This window comes from Vulpes vulpes, chromosome 6 (genome assembly GCF_048418805.1).
Source record: "Vulpes vulpes isolate BD-2025 chromosome 6, VulVul3, whole genome shotgun sequence".
Classification (NCBI taxonomy): Eukaryota; Metazoa; Chordata; class Mammalia; order Carnivora; family Canidae; genus Vulpes; species Vulpes vulpes.
Genome location: NC_132785.1, coordinates 15,982,966 through 16,002,344, shown reverse-complemented (window position 1 = coordinate 16,002,344; position 19,379 = coordinate 15,982,966). Strand labels below are relative to the sequence as shown.

The window sequence follows — 19,379 nt, the reverse complement described above, 5'->3', positions numbered from 1 at the left end:
GAAAGAGTGGTCATTTGGGAGGAGGAGAACCCTAAAAGACTGGTTGCCTTGAGCCTAAGAGAGGGAATGTTTCAGTAGGGAAAGTGACAAACCACAGAATCTTGAGACCTGGCGCAAGATATTACTGTCAGAATTGGCAAGAGGAGGGTTGTTGGTGACCTTTGCAAAAAGCAATTTTGTGGAGTCTGGGTGGCAGAAGCCAGATGAAGTGAGATGGAATAAATGGACAGTGAAGAACTACTGACCATTCTTGTGATGAAATTGAGACCTTTTGCTATAAAAGAAAGAGAAATGGACATAACTAGAGGGATATCTGGGGCCAGGCAGGTAAAACCCAGTAAGTGAATGGAGAAACTTAAATTAATGGGAGTTCAAAGAAGAAGGACACTTGAATTGCCTCTTGAAAGATGAAATAGTTTCATTTGCAGCTGAGGATGCAGTTCTGTGGAGGGGAGCATTGTGAGGGAACATGCAATGAACTCGATCGAATCAGCAGCAGATGATAGACTTAATAATGAAGTTTATGGGACGGGTGTTGGGCAGTAGCAGCAAGTACTTAGGATGAAAACGTGATGGAAGACCTGCAATGTAATGATTTTTCCCCCATACATTGGTTGTCAAATTACTCAATTTAAAATGAATAATTCATTAATGCTTTCCTGAAGTAATGATGTTTTGATTTGATACCAAGAAACCTCCTTACTCATATTTAATACATTCCCAATGATTTCTTTTCCTACAATGTTTCTTTTAATAGTGAACTGAAATTTTGATCAGAGCACATGCTAGGATATGTTATTTTACCTCTATAGTTCTCTTACTTTCATCTAAAGACCAAGAACTCATGTTTCTTATTTTGGTGATTTGTTTTTCATCACTGCAGTTCATCTGGTTTTCTTTTCATTTTATTTTGAACACTTTCGCTAGACGTTTTATACCTTTCAGTATACTATAGTTAAAAAAGTAACCAGGAGAATAAATTTCTTAGTTTGTTACTCTACTGTTTCATCTAATGTTAGAAGTGAGAATGACTGGTTTTAAATACATAAATTCTTTAAAGTCCAATTCCTAGAAAATGCACATTAATGAGTATATTTTGAAGTTTGGAAGATTTTTAAATCAGAACGTTGTTTAGTTCTTGAATTTCTGAATTTCCTTTCTGGCTGCATAATTTAGTGTAATTTTTATGGATGGGCTATCCACTGGGATGTGGGTGTATGTTTGTTTTGCCCTACAGGGCATGTTAATTGCTTTGTGCCCCCCCCCCCCCCCCCCCCCGTTCATTTCAAGTATTTAGTCACCTTGCTAAGAGTAGGTGAAAATGAAAGCTAAAATAAGCTATAATTATATTCAGCTTTGGTGATATATTACTCTGACAGAGGAATGTAAATTGGATTTGGATATTACACAGTATTAAAGCTGACCTTCTAAGGTTAAGGTATAAAATTTGTTACTTTGTCACATGTGACCAGTGATATTTTTTTTTCCCCTTTTAGGATGTTTCTTATATTGATTTTTTTAGCAAAATAACTTTGTGTTTCCCGAGGCATTTATGTAAGATTATTCTTTGGGGTAATTAAAAAGTTTTTTTCTTACTATGAAAAGAGTGCATTATAGGAGGACAAATAATACACAAAAGCAAAATGAAAAAAAGTGGAATATTATCTACTTAGACACTGTAACTTGGATGGAAGTATGTATGCGTCTACTGAGGAAACTCTTTTGTTTAATGCTATTGGTTTTTTTTTTGGAAAAAAAGTGGCTAAAGCGGGGCATGATAAATGATTCACATATATCCTAAACATCCTTTGGATTAAAAAGATTAAAAATCCATTTCTTTTCTCTCTAGGCTTTTGATGTGGAGGCCAGGGTAGTGCCTGTCTATTTCTTAGTAGAAATAGATGTGGAGGCCAGCCTGTGTCTATTCTACATCTTAAAGTAGACACAGGTTGATTATATACACCACATCTATGATGCATTAGATGATGCAAAATTTTCCTCATATTGCTATTTTAAGGTGTAATGGAAATGTAGCATCTCTTACAAAGTATAGAGTATAGAATTCTTCTTTAAGAAGTCTTTTTGATGATGTCTGTCAATTATATATACACATGTGTTCACATCTACTGTGACACTTTTTTAAAATGTCACTGAAAAAGCTTTTTCAGAGCATTAGGCTTAGTTTTCATAGAAATAGCCATTTTTTACAATGATTTGTCTGTTTATGTAATTTTAATTAAATTATCTAATTACAGTAATTAGTACGACTGGCAAAAATATATTTGGAAACAAACCTCACCTCCCATTGGTTGTAGTGGAGGTTACTTGAGCATAATGAGGCAGTCCTACTTCTCCCTGCCAGGGAGGTACCATGGAGACCAGGTGGGGAACTCAGATTCCCACTCATTTCCAGCAATAACAAGAAACCTCTGCTTGGGGCACCTGGGTGGCTCAGTCAGTTACATGTCTGCCTTTAGCTCAGATCATGATCCCAGGGTTCTGGAATTGAGCTCCACATCTGCCTCCCTGCTCAGCAGGGTACCTGCTTCTCCCTCTCCCTCTGCAGCTCCCCCTGCTTGTGCTCTATCCCTCTCTCTCTAATAAATAAATAAAAATCTTAAAAAACAAAATCAAACCCAAAACCTCTTCCCAAGAAGTCAGCGAAGGCTAATTGGAGAACACGGACTTCTGTTTTCACCCAAAGCATTAAGGTGATGCTTTCCTTCATCCACTGGAGAAGTATGATAGGATGGAAGCTAAAAAAATAAGAGGTTGAAGTAAAATCTGGAGTATTATAACGTAATAACCTAAGCTTCCAGCTTTCAACATAAACACTGTCTTACTAAGAAGGAGGAAGATCACAAATTGAATGCAAAAAGACAAGTTATTAATAGATGGCAACACTGAGTTGACAGAGATATTTGAATATTCTTTTAAAAAAGATATTTATTTATTTTAGAGATAGAGAGTGAGTGGGAGGAGGAGCAGAGGAAGAGAGACAAGCCAACTCTGTGCTGAGCATGGAGTCCAGTGCCGGGTTCAATCCCACAGCCCTGCAACCATGACCTGAGCTGAAATCAAGAGTCAGATGCTTAATGGACTGAGCCATCCAGGCCTCCTGAGATATTTGAAGCATCCTTAAAGGATGCTTAAAGGAGCTATCATAAAGATGTTTTAATGAACAATTAAGAATATGCTGGAAGAAAAAGAATAATCTCAGCAAATAAATAGAAGAAACTATTCTTTTATAAAGCTCAAAAGGAAATTTTAGAATTGAAAAATACAGTAACTGAAATGAAAAACTCCCTGGAGGAGTACAGCAAAAAATGTAGGAACGAGAGGAAGGAATTGGTGAACTGCAGTATAGAATAATAGAAATTACCCAGTCTAAACAGAAAATGAAAAAAATGTCTTGGTGACTTGTGGTGCTATAACCAAAGACTGAACATTTTGTTATCTAGATCCTAGAAGGACTTGAGAAAGAGGGCAAGGTGAAAGTATATGAAGAAATAATGGTTAAATATTTTCCAAATTTGGCAAAAGACAAACCTACAGATTCAAGAGACCAAATGAACCATTAAAGAAACTAATATTAAAATGTATCATAGTCAAACTTCTGGCAACTCAAAACAGAAAAAAAAAATCAGGAAAGCAGCAAGAGATGCTACTTTAGTTATGGGGAGAACCAATGGAATGGCACTGGATTTCTCATTAGAAACTATGGAGGCCCAAAACATGTAGCAAAACAGTTTTTAAATGAAGAAAACAAAGAATAGGTCAGAATCTTACATGCTGTAAAACTGTCCTTCAAGAATGAAGGGGAAATCAAGACATACTCAGATGAGGGAAAACAAAGGGAACTTGTGGCCAGAAGATGCAACTTAATGGACTGGCTAGAGAGGGACACCTGGGTGGCTCAATGGTTGAGCATCTACCTTTGGCTCAGGTCGTGATCCTGGGGTCCTGGGATGGAGTCCTGTATCGGGCTCCCTGCAGGGAGCCTGCTTCCCCTCTCTATGTTTCTGCCTCTCTCTCTGTGTCTCTCATGAGTAAGTAAATAAAATCTTAAAAAAAAAAAAAAAAAAAAAAACTGGCCAAAGAACATTTTCTAAATAAACCACAAAAGAAGACATCCTTGAAATACTAGGAAGAAAAAGTGTACAGTGTAAGTAAAAATATGGGTAGGTATACTTTTCTTGAATTTTCTAAATTATGTTTGTTAGAAGCAGAAATTATATCTGTCTCATATGGTTCTAAATCGATGTAGAAGAAACACTTAACCCAACTATACTCTAAATGGGGAGGGTAAAGGTTCATAAAGGGAGATGTGTTAGCTTGGGCTGCTATAACAAAAGGGCTACAGACTGAGTGGCTTAAATTCATTCTTCTCACAATTCTGGAGGCTGGAAGCCTTAAGATCATAGGGTAACAGCAGGGTTGGTTTCTTATGTGGCCTGTTTCTTTGGTTTGCAGATGGCCATTGCGTTGTAGTATCCTCACATGGCCTTTCCTCTGTGGGTGTGCAATCCTGGTGTCTTTTTCTCTTACAAGGATGGACAGTAGTCAGATTAGATTAGGGCCCTATCCTTATGCTGTCATTTAAACTTAATTATCTTTGTAAAGGCCTTATCTCAAATACAGTCATATTGTGAGTTTGGGCTTCAACATAAGAATTTTGGGGAATACTCTTTTATTTATAACAGGAGGGAAGGTTTGTACAATTCACTCAAGCTTGTAAAATGATGATGCCAATAAACTGATATATTATGATGTACCTACAGTGACCTCTAAAAGAGCTATATGAGCTATAAATAAATACAATAAATTAATAAAAAATGGAATTCTATAACATGTTTAGTAAGCCACGGGAAGACAGGGAAAAGAAAGTAAACAAATAGAATGAACAGGATCCGAAAAATAAATACTAGAGTGAGACCTTAACATGTCAATAATTACATTAAGTGTAAGTGGTTATGCCAATTAAAGGAGATTGGCATAGTAGATTAAAAAATATCACCTGATTATATGCTTACTATCAGAAATTCACTTCAAATATATTGATATAGACAGATGGAAAGTGAAAAGGTAATAAAACATATTAGGCAAACCTTAATCAAATGGCAGTTGTGGCTATTTTAATATCCAGTGCTGTAGATCTCAGAGTAAAGAAAAAGATGGATTTTTATGAGTCATTCCACCAAAAGCCCTACTCTTCAAACGTCAGATGTGCACAATGTATGAAGCAAAAATCCTAGAATAGGTAAATCCACAATTAGATTTGGAGACCTGACCACTTGATTCACAACTTAGAACACCTAGATGAAAAACCACCAAAGGTGGAGGAACTCAACACTGATATCAAGCAAAAGTACATAATGTGTATTTATAGAGCATCCCATCTAACAGCAGAGTACACATTCTTTTCTTGGAACATATACCAACATAGACTGTAATCCTGGGCCACAAAGCAAACCTTATCAAATTCAGAAGAATTGAAATCCTTCCAAATGTATTCTTCCACCAAAAGACTCAAACTAGAAATCAATAACAGAAAGATAACAGGAAGATATCCAAACATTTGGAAAGTAGACAACACACTTGTATAGAATCCTTGAGTCAAAGAAAAAGTCTCAAAGGAAATAAAAAAAAAAAATACACTCAAGTTAATGAAAATACCACCTTTCAGAACCGGCGGCACACATCTAAAGTATTACTGGGAAGGTAATCTGTGGTACCGAGTGCCTATGTTAGGTAGAGAAAGAGGAAAAGGACTTAAGTCAATAATTTTAGTTAACCACTTCATCTAAAAAAGAAAAAAAAAAAAACAAAAAACAAAAAAACCAAAATCAAAACAATTGGAAACAGAGTAACAATAGAGGAAATCAACGAAATAAGGATGTAGTTCTTTGGGAAGATGAATAAAACAGTTAAACCTTTATTATTAATGACAAAAAGAGACAAATTGCCAGGATCAGCAGTAAAGCTTTATCTCTGCAGACCCTGTGTCACCAGGGTAAATAGGCAGCACTACAAACTTTCAACAAAATTGGACAGCTTATTTGAAAGACCGATTCTTCAAAAAGCAAAGTACTACAACACACCCAATATGAAAAAGAAAATTTGAGTTGTCCACTATTAAGGAAATTATGATCTTAATACTCCCTAAAAGACCTTCAAGTACAAATGATTTCCCTGGAAAACTCTACAAAGATTAGATGAAAAATTAATACCAATTCTATACAATCTCATCCAGAAAATACAAGATCAGGGAACAGCTCACAATTTATTTTATGATGCTGGTACTGCTAGCAAAATCAAATAAAGACAATAAAACAAAACCCCAAGCCCCAGATTTACAAACAAATGTCTATCATGTAGACATGAAGATCTTCATCATAATGGGCTTTATCACAAGGCCGAAGAAGAAAAATCTTATATCAATAGATGCAGACAAAGCGTTGACAAAACTGAACACTTATTCCTGATAAAAAGTCTGGGAAAGATAGAAATGTTATGGATTGAGGTTTTTTAAATCCTGATACCTTAGAATGTGACCTTATTTGAAAAGTGGGTCATTACAGATGTAATAAGATGAGGTCATAAAGGAAGAGAGTAGGCTCTTAATCTGATTTATGTCTCTTTAAGAAGAGAGAGAGTGCCATGTGGTGAGAGGTATGGAAATCCTGGATTAGCCATTATCCCCAGAAGCTGGGAAGAGGCAAGAAAGGGTTCTACCTATGGTCCCAGAGGGAGCCTGGCCCTTCTGACTTTTGTCTTCTAGCCTCCAGAACTATGAGAATGAACTTCTCTTTTATGTCCTCTATTTTGAGGTACTTTGGTATAGCTACTCCAGGAAACTAATAGAGGAAAACTTTCTCAACCGATAACATGAATCTTCAAAAATTCTAAAGTTAACATTAAATGTTAACTGCTGAACATTTCCCCCTCAGGCAGGGGACAAGGTAAGGATGTTTGCTGTCACCCCTCTTGTTCAACATGGTGCTGGTAAAGTTCTAGCCGGAGCAATGAGGTGCAAGCAAAATGAACAAGAACATATAAATCAGAAAGGAGGAAATATTAACTGTCCCTATTTATAGATGATGTAATTGTTTATTACAGTTGAATCTGCAAAAACTAGAACCAAAAATCAGTAAGTTCAGCAACAGTGCAGGATTCAAGATAAAAATCAGTTTTTTTTTTTTTTTGCAAGATGCAGAAGTTTTAGAGCTTTGTCATACCACAGTGTGCATATAGTTGATAATACTGTATACTTAAGGGGAAATTTGTTTTTCATCGGAAAAAAAGATTTCTTTTACTAGCAACAAACTTTTAGAAAACACCATTTACTACTGCTTTTCCTTAACACCCCCCCCCAAAAAAAAGAAACCCCAACAACTATAAAAAACAAAACCGGTGTAAAACAAACAAATCATGTACAGAACTTATGGTGAAAACTACAAAATCATAATGAAAAAAGTCAAAGTTCTGAATAAATGGAGAGAGATCCTGTGTTCTTCATGTTTGCTTGATTGGGTTCTTGGCAAAATTCAATTCCTTGCAGTTGTGAGACATCTCTTTTTTTTTTCTAGGTGGCTCTCATGTGAGAGTTGTCTCAGCTCTAGAGCCCGCTCCCGCCCTTGCCATGTTCCTTCCTTCTTTCCTCAGTCTTCAAACACATGAAGGCAGATTGAGCCCGTCTCATACTTTTACATCTCTCTTCTTTCTTCTAGCTTCTCTTTGATCCCACTGGGAAATGCTTTCAAGTTCAAGGAACAGATAATTAGACTGGATTCACCTGCATAATTTAGGATAATCTATTTTAAAATACGCTGATTAGTAACCTCAGTTTCCTTTTTTATTTCCTCTTTTGCTATATCAGATAATCATAGCTCCTGGTGTTAGGAAATGGTCTTTTCCAGAGGACAGGGGTGGGATGACTGCCTACCACATATGCCTAATGGTTTCCCATTGCCCATTGTGTAGTTTTTTTTTTTTTCCCCCCAGAAGCTCTTTCTTACTTTTTTGGTTTTATCTGATACAGCCACTTCTGGTAGTCAGCACAGGCCAGGCAGTCAGCACAGGCCATGTCTTTCATATTTAATACATTTGCATGTATTCCCTCCGCCTCAGAAACTGCTCTTTCTTTGACTTTTCCTTCAAGACTCAGGTCAGACCTCAGTGGCTTTGTTCTTAGGAGAAGTAGATCCTTCTCTTCCCTTAGCACCAGGATTATAATACTTATTACATTATGGAAATAATTTAGCTCAACATTTGTTTCAACTACTAGTCTGTGATCCTTTCAAGGACAGAGAACATATTTTATTCAGTTTTGTATTTGTCATACCTGCTGCTGTATGGGGCACCCAGTGAGCCCTTCCTAAAGGCTGAGTGACTTCATTAATGAACATTTGTTGTAGTAGTAATGAAATGTCACCCTTTAAGCTGCAATCAAGTCCTAAAGTGTGTTGAGAACAGGGACTCTAGATCCATCATCCTTGGTTCACTGTGGATAAGTACCAGTTCTGAAATCAGAATTGATGTTTTTGGCATGAAGTTTCAGTGATGCTATAGAGAGAGCATCACTGCTTTGTGCAGTATATAAAGTCAGGGTGTGAGCCTGGGCATCAGCAGACCTGGGTGCTATTTCTGAGTGACCTTAACCTCTGTCTGTGTGTTCTTCTCCTTATAGATAGAAATGGAAGGGAATTCAATTTTATTTTAAAACCATTATGGAAGTACTTATTCTGTCCAGGTGCTGAGGAATTTAAAGACAAAATTAGAAATGATCCCTTTCCTACAGGCATCTGTAATTGGCCAGGGTGGCCTTAGGATGTGGTAGTTTTATTCCAGCTCTGACGATCTATGATGCATTGGTCTTTCTCTTCCCTGGGGCACATTTAGGAGGAGAAGTGATAACTAACTGTAGTTTGTGGGAAACCTATGTGGGTAGTGTTCATCTGGTCAGGCAGTAAATCTAAGACCTGATTGTTGCCTCTTTTTTTTTCTTTATTCTTTTTTTAATTTAAATTTATTTTGCCAACGTATAGTATAACACTCAGTGCTCATTCCATCAAGTGCCCTCCTTAGTGTTGCTTCTTCTGCTCAACAAGGTGACTATATTTGCTTCGCAAAGCCAACAATACCTAGGAAACCACTTTGCATACCTTTGATTTCATCCTGTCTGAGGAAGCAATAACTGAATTTCAAAGCCTAAGCTGCTTTGAACATTTAAAGATAGTTTGAACGGTTAATCCTAGAGACCTGCTCTCCTTCTCTTTTTTTTCCTCCCCCTTCTGTTACCTCTTCACCTCTTTTCTCCTGTGTTGAGCCCCCTGCTAGCAGTGCTACATGGCAATATACTTAGAAGTTTTTTCTTGAAGCAATTAAAAGAGAAGAGTTTGATATTTCCTGTTATAGAATTTTAAGAGGTAGATTTTGTGTTAAATTAGTACTTAACACATTACTTTTTGCTGTTTTAAAGCAATTTTTTCCCCAATACAAATGACATACTAATCTCTATGTCATTTCTATTCATGAAGAAGAAACATTTGCACAGTGCTTATTCATCCATGAATGCAGTTTGTAGTTAAACCACATAATGCCTGATGGTACTATGCTGACAGGCACAGAATAAATAGAACAGATTTTGTTTTCTGAAGATTGATCATTTATAGATCAGTTGATAATTTTTTCTCCAGGTTGCTTCTTACATTGATGATGAGAAATTTTTTACTTTTGTAAGGAGCTATGGATTTCAATGAACCCCTGTCAGGACCACAGACCTACCTACTCAATATCACTTTTTATCTTGAACATCTTTTAGAGAAGTAATATTTGCCCCTAGTTTGAAAAATAATGTTGCTGGAAATAGTAAGGGTAGGGGCCAAGGTTTTGAAAGAATGAGTTTGTGAGTGACAGCTTATTAGTAACTATATGCTGGCCTTGCAAATTTTTAAGAAAATAGGGAGTCTTTTTTTGTATATTTGATTTGTGTTTTAAAACAACCTTTCAATAAGTACTTTTACCAGCTTTATATGCGTTAAGTATTTAAGTGTTTCTTTGTCATCAAGCACCTTTACTTCCTCCCCTGTGCCCTATCTTACTTTGCTTGTTTTTGATGTTTTAGGTTGTTACCATTCTTTCTGATTTTATTGAGAAATTAATTCCTACCGTGAGTTAAAAGACTGTAGTATAATTTGGTATTAATGCCTCTTTACATTCGACTTATTAAGTTTGTTTTATAGAGAATTAGTTTATATGTAATATGTATGAGTGGATGTAAGTTTTATTTTAATGACTCATATAGTCTAGTGCAGGAAAGTTATTGGTGGGTCCATAAATAGCTGATTTGAGAACTTCTGTGGGTGTCACTAATTCTGACTATAACGTTATATTCAGGGTGATAAAAAAAAATGGACGTGTTCTATTAATTACTCAGACCAGAAAGCTTAACTTGATTTATTTGGATTGATAGCTTCTTAAATTTTATACTGGGCTCCAACATAAGCATATTAAGTGAAACAACGTTTTTTTGTTTATTAACATTATTTAAAATTGTTTTGGTATAAGGCAGTTTTAGGAATAGTGACTTTGTTTTCCACAGTGATTGGAGGAGATAGCAGTCTGAGTAATTCTAAATCAATTATTAGCTTTAGAATATATTCATGGATATACTTTTATATATACAGATTGTAAAAATTCACTTCAAACAAAATACTGATGTCCTGTTGTGGGGTAATGACCCAGGATGGCCTGATGAACAGAATCTATCCACATGTCTCAGTGTCACCCCAAGGAACATTCTCAAATTATTATTATTTTTTAAGATTTTATGTATCCATTAGAGAGAGAGAGAGCGAGAGCAAGAGGGAGGTGTGGGCGGGGGTGGGGGGTGGAGACAGAGAATCTCAAAGACTGTGGGCTTAGTGCAGGGCCTGACACAGGGCTCCTTCTCAGAACTCTGAGATTGTGACCTGAGCCGAAATCACAAGACGATGCTTAACCAACTGAGCCACCCAGGTTCCCCTATCAAATTACTCTTCAGATGTTTGATTTCAAGCTTCCCTGCTCCATTTGAAATAAGAATAAATATGGAATAGGATGTCAACAAGGTAAACAGTTAAGTGGATGCTGTAGGTGTTTTTAAGAAACATGAAAGTGAGATTTGAAATGCCTACAGGTAACCTGTGTGTTGCTGATAGGGGAGAATAAACTCGTTACTTTTGAAGTAGCATCCTGTTTCAAAATACTGACTTCTCTTTAAGTTGTTTTTCTCCCCTTCACTATAACAGTGATTTTTTAGGCTTTTCTTTTATAGGAGAGAATCAGAGTATGTTTTATTGCTTAAATACATTCTTGAATTAGTTACTCCATTGCTTTTACTGGACAGGAAAGAGATGAATAAAATAGTTGACAAGAGTCTGCCAATCTAAATAGCAAATTGCATTTTTTTTTTTTTTTTTTTTTGGTGGTGGGTAGAATCAGATTCTGAACACTTATAGATAAATAAGCGGTATTCACAAGCGTACAAAATGAGGGTTAATTTTTTAAACAATATTTTTATTTCTTTCACTGCTGCATTTGGTTTTTATCCTTGTCCTGGGAAATGTTCTATTGTATCTTAAGTAAGAAAATGGTGTTATATACTGATAGTGACTTAAACGTGGTCTTCATATTTAAGAACTTCTTTTAATTATTGGATGAAATTTTGCCCATAAGGTTCCATCTTTCAAAGGTCCACAGTCAAAATCATACATATAAACATATATACAAAGAAGCAGTTACATATCCTATCTTTTCCTTTCTTCCTCTTTATTGAAGACAGCATATATTCTTTATTGTTCAAGGCTTTCTAAATCACTACTGAAAAAATATATTAATTTCCATTAAGGTAGCTTTTCTATAATCAAGTTGTGCTGTTGTCAGTAATGTCCTAATTACATTACAGTACTGTGGTTATATCAATGGGTTTATGAAAAGAGGTGGTTTAATCAAGATGAATATATTTGTTTAAAAATAATGATGAAGCTCTTTTTTTAAAAAAAAAATTGTGCAACTTGGGAAACTTGCATTTATAGGCTGCATGTCATTGGTTTGAGAGATTTTCCTAAGACTTTTCTTTTGATAATTTGATGAATTTTTTCAGCAATCTTTATGTAGATCTGAGTCTTCCCTCTTTCAGTCTTGCCCAATTTCTGCTCTTAGGAAAATTCTAAAATGAGATTTATCCAGTGATGTGCTGGTAAATGTTTAACAGCCAGCTCTGGGTTGGGGGAGATGCTCTGATTGGCAGCATTTGCTGATTCTGTGGTAGAGTACTTCCAACATGGCAGATTTTAGCTACTAACACAATATCACTGGACACAGAGAATGGAAACGATGGGCATAGTCAGCTCTCAAAAGCTGGTTTATCCCATCACTACTCCCCTTTAACTAGTAAGATTAAAACCATGAGTGATTTTGCACATGGTGTTGTTCTTGTATTTATGATTAGAACATAACAAGTATAAAATGTTTGTGACTATATAGCATTATTGTGATTTTCCAAACTGGAATACTGACCGTGTATAACTACCTTTTTTTCCTGTTTATCAGTTGGGTGGAAAGCTTTGGACGCGAGGGGCTTGGATTATTACTGGACATTTTGGAAAGACTGATTAGTGGCAAAATGTAAGTATATTCATTTTTATTTTCAACTACGCTACATTTGCATGTCCAATTATAACTCCAATATGGATGTTTTTTATGCCAATGCAGGCAAGAGAAAATTGTAAAGAAGAATCAGCATAAAGTCATACAGTGTCTAAAGGCTTTGATGAATACACAGGTATGTACTTAGGTGACTATATTATATTTGTTCTTCACCAGTTTTTACAGAATTCTTACGAAATAGAGTTGCGTATTATAGAATTTGCACTAGAGAGATGTACTGCTTTGATAAGCTATTGAGTACATAATGGAAAAAATATTGAATTGCATTGATTTCTAGTTTTGTATCAAATCAACCATCTCTCAACAGGAGAAACTTACGGATGAATGGATCCTCTCCTGATGCTTAAATCCTCATGGGCACATTAATTGTCCCTTTGTACTCTTTTTTATTCCCTTCTCTCTCCTTGCTTTCCTTTTCAATTTTCAAAAGTGTAACACAAACAAGATTTGAAATCATATCTGGTAATGAAACATGGTCTGCAGTTATACTACCAAAGAATTAAGTTGGAAAGTCTTAGTTTTTATAGTCTAGGAATTGAAATATGCAATGAAATTAACGTGAGTAGTTAGGGAACAGGCCTCAGAAATGGAGCAGTGATGCTTAATATACTTAAGTAATATTGAAACCAAAGGTAATAGGGTGGGTCTGCAGAGCTTGCATATTTGAAAAGGATACATTAGAAGAAATACTTGAAGCACCTAACTGAAGTTAGATATATCTGATAGTGTTTCCTTTTTTTTTTTTTTAAGAATTTATACTGTTAATTTCAGAAATTAGCTCTATCCCATGCCATGTCTTTAGCTCCAACATCTAAACGTATCTACCTCATGATGGGTGCAGTAATGACAGGTGTTTTAATTGCCATTAGACAGCAGGGGAGGAGTTTTACCTATGGTGTTAGGATGATTTCTGTTTTAGAGTAAAAATGTCTGTATATTAACTTTAATTTTTAATATTTTTACATCTTTAAAATAAGCCTTTAGAGGACAACACACTTAAGTAAGTACTGGTACTTAAACTATTAACATTCGTATTTCTTTTTACTAAATGTAACAAATACTTGTATTTTCTAATTATTTTTATCTTATTTTTCAGCATTTTCTTGAGCTGAGTTTTCTGTTTCTCACCAGTGCCCTATTTTTCACCTCTCTGCCTTCTCTAATCAGATATGATTTTCAAGGAGCCGATCTGATGTAGAAATTCTCTCTATGTTGCTATATATTCAAGTATATTCTAGATTTGACCTGATTGCTCTGTGAGAATTAGATTTTAGGTAGATGGTCTTTTGTAGAATATGCCTTGAGTAAATGAAGAAAGGGAGAGATCTTTCCATACTGAGGAGATAATACTGCTTTTGGGAGGCTCCTTCTAGATTGAGAACATAGATGCTGATAATTTCACTGGTGATGAGACTGAGAGTAGAGAAAACCCAGGAACATAAGTCTTAAACCAAAGAGGCTCGTGGATCATTCTTTGAATTTGAGAAGGATACCATAATTAAAGTGAGGTGAGGCGGTATATAGGGATTAATATTTGTGTTTGGATTGAGACTGAGTTAGAGAGGGAGTAAACTTTAGGTATTTAGGTTCTAATTAATGTAGTGTGTTCTCTTACAATAGAATGCTTTTGCTTATACTTGTGGGGCTGGAATATATTGTCATTTGTGTTGATTGCTATCACCTGTACTAATAAGAGTAAAAAGTTGCTGATACTAGGAATTAGTATTATAATGTCTGAATTATAAACTTAATGTGTGAAATAATTTTTCAGGAAAGACCCCCACCCCACCAAGATTAGTTGATGGTTTTTCATTTATCTCACTATGCAGTCTTTATAGGAATTCATAGAATGATGAAAAAAATAAAGGTTTTAAGAGAAAAGTGGTACCTTATTAGATACTAGTAATTAGTTATATCCGTAATATAATGAGCAAATCTAGCAATAGGTGAAAATGAATTTTTAATAATAAACTGGACTACATGGGATTTTCTAAATGGAAGAAGATTTTGAATATTAGGGGAAAAACAAAAGGATGGAAAGTTAAGTCAGTAGCAAGGTAATCAGAACAGGGGATTCATTTTGGTCAGTTAACTTTTTGTGTGTTGTTTTATGGTATGCGCCCACAGCAAAGGTGCTTAGCCAGCCCTCTTACCTGTTATCTTTGCCCCTGGGACTAACTCAGCATAGATTCAGCATCAGTGTTCATGTCCTATTGAGCATCCTACATGAGGATTTAGGGTATTCCCCTTCTCCTAACTAACACTTTTTCAGATTCTTGAAATTCTATTAGGTAATAATACATCTCAAGTAGAATGCAAATGGAACCTGGCTTTAGTCTTCAGTTTAGAACACATGAGTTTTCATATAAACCAGAGTAGGTCCTTGACATTCAGTAGAAGACATCCTTAGACCTTCCAAAAATTTGTCGCTGCCTCTAATCTTAAATAGGCTTCATTTAATGCACTTTAGATGCTAGCACTGGTAAGTTGATTATTTTTTTCAGAGTCAGCAGTTTTTGTTTTGTTTTACTTTTTTTCTTTTCTTTCTTTCTTTTCTTTTTTTATTAATAACTGAAAAAGAGTAATTCTATCCAAGCAGGAAGCAATTCTGTCTGCATTTCTAGAAACTCAGTAGTGGTAAGCTGGCCTCATTCCAGCCTGAAAGTGAGCACTGTGTGTTCTTATGTTACCGAAGTCAGAATACTGCCTATGATGGAGCTTGGGAAGTTAGACTAGAGGGTACTAGTCAAAACCATGAAATCAGAGAATGCTCATATTTTGCTCTCCACACGTAGTAGTTTAGAGCTGGAGGGCTTCACAGAGAAGGTAGGTAGTATCATCTGGAGGAAATCGGTATGAGTTCCTTTGAGTGGTTGGAAGAGCTACAGGATTCTGGTTCCAGAGATGCAGGCATTGGTTAAGGACATCCTGGTGGGTGGGAAATGAAGGGAAAAGGCATTTACTCAGTCCTCAGGTTTTTAAGGACAGAGCCAGCCCTTTGGTACTTGGTAATCATTGACTGATTGACTTTTTGAATTGGATCTAAGTGGTACTTTATAAGCTTCTGACAATTCCCTGCAATGATTATTAAAGGATATTGTGGTCCTTGGCCCCATGCCTGCTCTCTCTTTGTTTCCAGTTATGAGAAAGCCCAGGGCATCACAAAAGTGATTGTTTCCTGGCTGGTTTAGCTGTCTATTTTTAAACATTTTCCTATCACCAATGAGAGGGAGAAGTCTCTCTAAAAAGTATATCCTGGGGCCCTTGGCCCTTTTGCCTGTGCTTCTCCCTTTGTACCTGTGTTCCTTAGCGGTTTAAAGCAAATGTGGTATTTCAACACAGTGTAACAACTTCTTTATATAAATGGTATCTCAAGATAGGAAAATTATAAACAAGATTTCATACTCCTCACAGCATTTAGGTCTAAGCTTGTTATAGATTTAGCTTTGATTCTTATATCTAGTGTTAATTTTGAGTTAAGCCATAGTTCATAGGTCTGTTATTGGGATTAAGGTCCTTTTTTGTGCTCAGTAGTAATTCTAATCAAGCAATTTCTCACTGTTTAGAAGGATCCTCTGGGATGCATGGAAGATAAATTGTATCATTTTATTGCTTCTATTTATCCTCTGTTATTTGATACTTATCTTCCATAGATTGTAAGTGGGCCCTAAGAGATGTATATATCCTTAAATCAAAACATGAAGTCATTAACATGACTCCTTATCTTCTAATTGGATGTGACATCCTAGCAGTAGCAAACGAACTTTATCCTTATCCAGCATCATCCCATTTCTATAATGTGTTTACAACTGCTTTGTCTTTCTGATGTGAAAATATCATTCTGATTAGAATATCTATGCTCCTTATGGCAGTTTCTACATGGTATCTGCCCAAATCATCTTTCAACTTGTGCCCATTTTATGAATCTACTGTTACTCTTTAGGTCTGCACTCTGTTATGTGGTTGCCACATGTGGCTGTTGAGTGCTTTTGAAATGTGGCTTGTCTGAATTGAGGTGTGTTGTAAATATAAAGTAGACACTGGATTTTTGCATACTTAGGAAGAAAAAAGGGTACAATAGCTCATCAATGAATGTTTTATATTGCTTATGTTGAAGCGATCATATTTTAGATATATTGGATTAATTTTATTCAAATTTTACCTTTTGCTTGAGAACTACATTGCATCTGTGGTTCTCATTCTCTTTCTGTGGGATATTTACTTGGGGTAATATGTCCCTTACCAACCTTTAAGAAGTTATTTATATTTGGTTGAACTATATTTATATAGTTCTTGATGTGACTACTTCTATGAATTTCTATTTTGTAAAATATTTCATAGGATGTTATATATTCCTTATATTTTCTGGCTTTTATTAAGTGTAAATATGTGTTATCCTCTAAACTTTTTAAATAATTATATTTCCTCTTTGGTGCTATTATTTCCAATAAACTGCTGACATTTAACCTCTTATTTCCAAAATGTTATAGTATGGCTTGGAAAGAATTATGAGTGAAGAGAGGAGTCTTTCGCTATTAGCCAAAGTCATCGATCCTGAGCACCCAAGTATGATGACAGATGTGGTGAAACTCCTCTCTGCGGTATGCATTGTAGGAGAGGAAAGCATGTAAGTCTTCTCATTTTTCTAATGACATTACTGTTAATAAATGAAGTATTACTTAAGCAGCTGATTTAGATTCGTAATTGACTGAACAGAAATGTTTGAGTAACCATTATTTCTCAGTCAATATAGAAGTTATAGGCTAACAGGTTTCTATGAAAAACTGATTTCTTCATCATACTTACACTGTTCTGTATTCAAACCCTAAATAAAATTTCTCAATGAAGACTGAAAAATAAATTCAGATGGATTCTGTTTCTTACATATTTTTGTTTTTCAGATAGAGTTAATTCAAAATTGTGTATATTCCCTTATAAAAGCAAACATCGTACTACTAGCAAATCTATTCGTAAAGTAGATTTACAAGGGCTGTATGAAATAGTAGTACTTTACTGGTTAAGGGTACATAGTCTTTGACCGTAAAGTACATCCTGAAGTTTTAAACTTTAATGACATTATCCATATATGTTAGGGTTGGAACTAAAAGACCATTGCATACATTTAAAACATAATTATAAAGATAAACCTTTTTTTTTTTGAAAGGTTGGGATACTTACTACAGGAAGCATTTATTTTTTAAAAATTTATTTTATTGTTTTTACAGGAAGCATTTAAAAATTAAATGCTTAAAATGCTTTTTTAAAAGACTAAAGATAAGGGGACTTATTGTGATGAGCACTGGGTGTTACATGCAAGTGATGAATTGCTAAGTTCTACTCCTGAAACTGATATTACGCTATATGTTAACTAACTAGAATTTAAATAAAAACTTGAAATGAACAAAAAATACCCCAAAAGGATAAAGATAGAAATGCTGAACAACAAGAACAAAGAAATAGCTCTCTCATAAAGGCTAGGCAGAGATCTGCAAGCAGAACCTCCCGCACACATTTGAAAATTGTCCTGGTGGTGACCGTGCCGGGGCAGGTGACTGTTGGGCTGCTCGAAGTGGACTCGCTGGAGAGTGCCCGGGCGCTACTGGACTTGCTCCCCACCTGCAGGCACAGCTGGGGACAGCGCTATCCCCAGCGGCAGTCCCAGCCTGCAAAGCCAAGGTGCACAGCTTCAGCACGTTCCCTTTCCCATTTTCAAAGACCATATTAATTTTATTTGCAGAACCCTAAGGGTGTATTAAATATTTACACATAAGATGCTCTTTATACTCTCCCCTCCATCTTTCTCCTCCTCCTCCTCCTCCTCCTGCGTCTACCCCTCCCATTTCTTGTTTCTTCTCTTTTCCTTCTCCCTCTTCCTTCCTTAATGTCTTTTTTTCTTTTCCTTCTTCTCATCCCTCTCTTTTCTCTCCTCTTTCTTTACCCTCTCTTTTTCCCCCCTGCTCCTTCACCTTCCTCTCTTTCCACTTCCATATTTATTATTTCTTGACTTCATAATTGGTTATCAAAATGATGTTGATCATGTCTTTGGACCGCATGCCTGTGTCTACAAACTGAGCTTCTACAATATGTTGGATTATGATAACACACTGAAGGAGTAGCAAGTGTAGTTCTTGTGTATCTCTTATTTTTCATGTTTGACTATAAATCCTTATCACTGTATATTCTTGGCTACCAGACTTCATTTATACTCACAAAGAAGGAGAGTGTAGTGGTTAAGAAAGCAGAGACGGTGCTGTCCACACATTGTCTGATTTCAGATGCCTCCTCCATTTGGAGATGTGAGACCTCAGACAAATTGCTGAACTTATTTCTCATTTTTTCCTAATCTATAATAAGGGATAACAAATACCTACTTCATAGAACTATATACATTAAAAAAGAATTAATATTTGTAAATTGGTTTAAATAGTGCCTGATGTGTATGAAGCACTCTATAAATGTTTGATAAATAACCTTCATCATAGGGTTATTAGGAATAAAGGAATAAAAAAAAAAGCATGTAGTAGTACTTGATACATGCTATGTACTCAGTAAACTTTCAAAATGTTGCTGTCTGCCTAGGGGTAGGGACTCTGGAGTTCAGCAGATCAAGCAGTTGTATTAAGGCTTTTGGATTATTTGCTGTTTGCAATCTAATTATTTTCAAAATT

The 19,379-nt window shown here is 35.7% G+C and overlaps 1 protein-coding gene across 1 annotated transcript in view; it reads left to right on the top strand.

The window, feature by feature from the left end:
• Nucleotides 1–19,379, top strand: part of DIAPH3 (diaphanous related formin 3) — a 490,845-nt gene that overhangs the window by 132,539 nt on the left and 338,927 nt on the right. The window contains exons 6-8 of the mRNA XM_026009631.2: nucleotides 12,595–12,669; nucleotides 12,757–12,826; nucleotides 17,202–17,338. Coding sequence (XP_025865416.2) covers nucleotides 12,595–12,669; nucleotides 12,757–12,826; nucleotides 17,202–17,338 — 282 coding nt within the window. The remainder of the gene's footprint in view (nucleotides 1–12,594; nucleotides 12,670–12,756; nucleotides 12,827–17,201; nucleotides 17,339–19,379) is intronic.